Source organism: Myotis davidii, unplaced genomic scaffold (assembly GCF_000327345.1).
Source record: "Myotis davidii unplaced genomic scaffold, ASM32734v1 scaffold142, whole genome shotgun sequence".
Classification (NCBI taxonomy): Eukaryota; Metazoa; Chordata; class Mammalia; order Chiroptera; family Vespertilionidae; genus Myotis; species Myotis davidii.
The window spans coordinates 5037498-5039657 of NW_006294400.1; the positions used below are offsets into that span (position 1 = coordinate 5037498).

General features: G+C 49.4%; 1 protein-coding gene across 2 annotated transcripts in view; it reads left to right on the top strand.

Moving 5' to 3' along the window:
* PDCL (phosducin like) overlaps positions 1-2160 on the top strand; it is a 6995-nt gene that overhangs the window by 336 nt on the left and 4499 nt on the right. For both annotated transcript variants that reach the window (XM_006768610.2, XM_006768611.2), the window contains exon 2: positions 1380-1550. In XM_006768610.2, coding sequence (XP_006768673.1) covers positions 1385-1550 — 166 coding nt within the window. In that variant the 5' untranslated portion in view covers positions 1380-1384. The remainder of the gene's footprint in view (positions 1-1379; positions 1551-2160) is intronic.

The window sequence follows — 2160 nt, forward strand, 5'->3', positions numbered from 1 at the left end:
CTTCTGCAGGCCCCGCCCTCTGCCCCACCCGCCTGCTGGCCCCGCCCCCTCCGGGGACCCCTCCACCGCCCCGGCGCTCGCTGCGCATGGTGCACCACCTTGGCCCCTCCACGCCTCTGACGTTTGGTTCTGTCCCTCCTCTTAGCACCGGCTCCTTCCTCTCAATTAACCCTGTCTCCTGTGCACCCCTCTTCCTGCTGGGGTCCCCAGGTTCCCCCATCCATCCATCTGTCTCCATTTGGGCTGAGCAAATTGTGCAGAGGCTTGCTGCTGGGCGTGAGAGGGCCCTGCTTCCTAGAGCTCCCTGCCCGGTGGGCGAGTCCCTTTGTAAGGGCGCGTACCAGGCCCGGGGATAAGTCTGGAATGAAGGAAACAGTCTTGCTTCACGGAAGGAGTGCTGCGGGTTTCACCCTCCCTGCCGCGTCTGCTGGCAGGATTGCGCGGGGCTGAGCTGTGCCTTTCTCTCAGAATGTCCCAGGCTGCTTCTGATGCAGAATATTGGCTCCAACTGTTGTCCTTTAAACTTTTGGAAAGTAGTAACATCTTGTCATGGGCCCTTCTTTTAACCAGAGGTGGTAGGGCTTCAGACCTCATCCATCTAAGCCAGTGGTCCGCAAACTCATTAGTCAACAGAGCCAAATATCAACAGTACAAAGATTGAAATTTCTTTTGAGAGCCAAATTTTTTAAACTTAAACTATATAGGTAGGTACACGGTCATTAACTTAATTAGGGTACTCCTAAGGCTTAGGAAGAGCCTCACTCAAGGGGCCAAAGAGCCGCATGTGGCTCGCGAGCCGCAGTTTGCCGACCATGGATCTAAGCCTTCAGTGTGCTGACTGGGCTGAGGGCAGCAGACACGCAAGTGATTGACGTAGCGACTCGGCATCATCCTGTTGATCCTTTTTGAGATTTTCCTGAGGACGCTTACCCAGTATTTCAATTACCCAGCAGTCTTAACTGATAGGAAACCCTAATGTATGTGTCGATAAAACCTCCAGCCAATGAATAGACTTCAAGCCACTGCACTGAGTAAGTACTAGTGTCCCTTACTCAGAAGATGGTGGCTGACACCGTCAGTTTTTTGTAGTCAGGCCTCCCTGGGCCCCTGAACCCAGCTCCACCATTTGCTGTGAAGTTTGGCAAAGAAACTTCCCTTAGGTGAGCCTCCGTTTTAACCTTCTATACAAAGAGGTGATTAACCCTATCACACAGAGTCGTGATATGGATTTGTTGAGATCCTGCTGATGAAGGGGAAAAACCACTTTTAGGGTGCTCTGAACAGTGGGCTCTCAGCACAAGTGAGCTCCTACTCTTCCTATTCAAGTCTGCCCGGTTCAAGCCAGCCAAGAGCCTGGTGTGTTTGTTCCTCTCTCCCAGGCACCATGACCACCCTGGACGATAAGCTGCTGGGGGAGAAGCTGCAGTACTATTACAGCAGCAGTGAGGATGAGGACGACCACAAGGACAGAGGCGGGGGGGCCCTGGCCGGCGGCAGTTCGATGCCCGTAGGTGCCAAGTTGGCAGGCGAAGGCATCTCAGTTAACACAGGTACCGGAAATCCCTGAGCTCTGGGAACAGGTTTAAAAATGTCTGTTAACTATGTGTCCGTGGCCGTCTCCTGATGAATTCCTTCTGTCTCCAGTCCACTTCCAGAGATTTACTGTTGTCATTTCACCGTGCATACTTCTAGCCATGTTACTGCACAGTACAGATACGTATGCACAGCACCATGGCAGTGAACACGGACTGGCCTGCATTTGAGTCCAGCTTCTCAAATTAGACTTTGTTTGATGACACGTAAGTCATAGGTATGAGTACATTGGTAGTATAAATTCCTAGAGATGGCATATTTACTTTTTTTTTTCTTTTCATTTTAGTAGTTCCAAATTGCTGTCAAGTTGAGGCGGCAGTGTGTTATAGTTTAGCCAGGAGGACCGTGTTTCTCCATACACTTGCCCTCCTACTGTGTTCCCACACTTTTTTAATCTTTGTCATCTGGATGGATGACAAATGGTAACTCGTAGTTTTATTTCCTCTATTTTTAAGAGTGATATTGAGCCTCTTTTCATAATGTTAGGGATATTTTCATATTCTTTGCTCATTTTGAAATTGAGTGCTTGGTCTTTTTCTTCTTAGGGATATATATATATATATATAT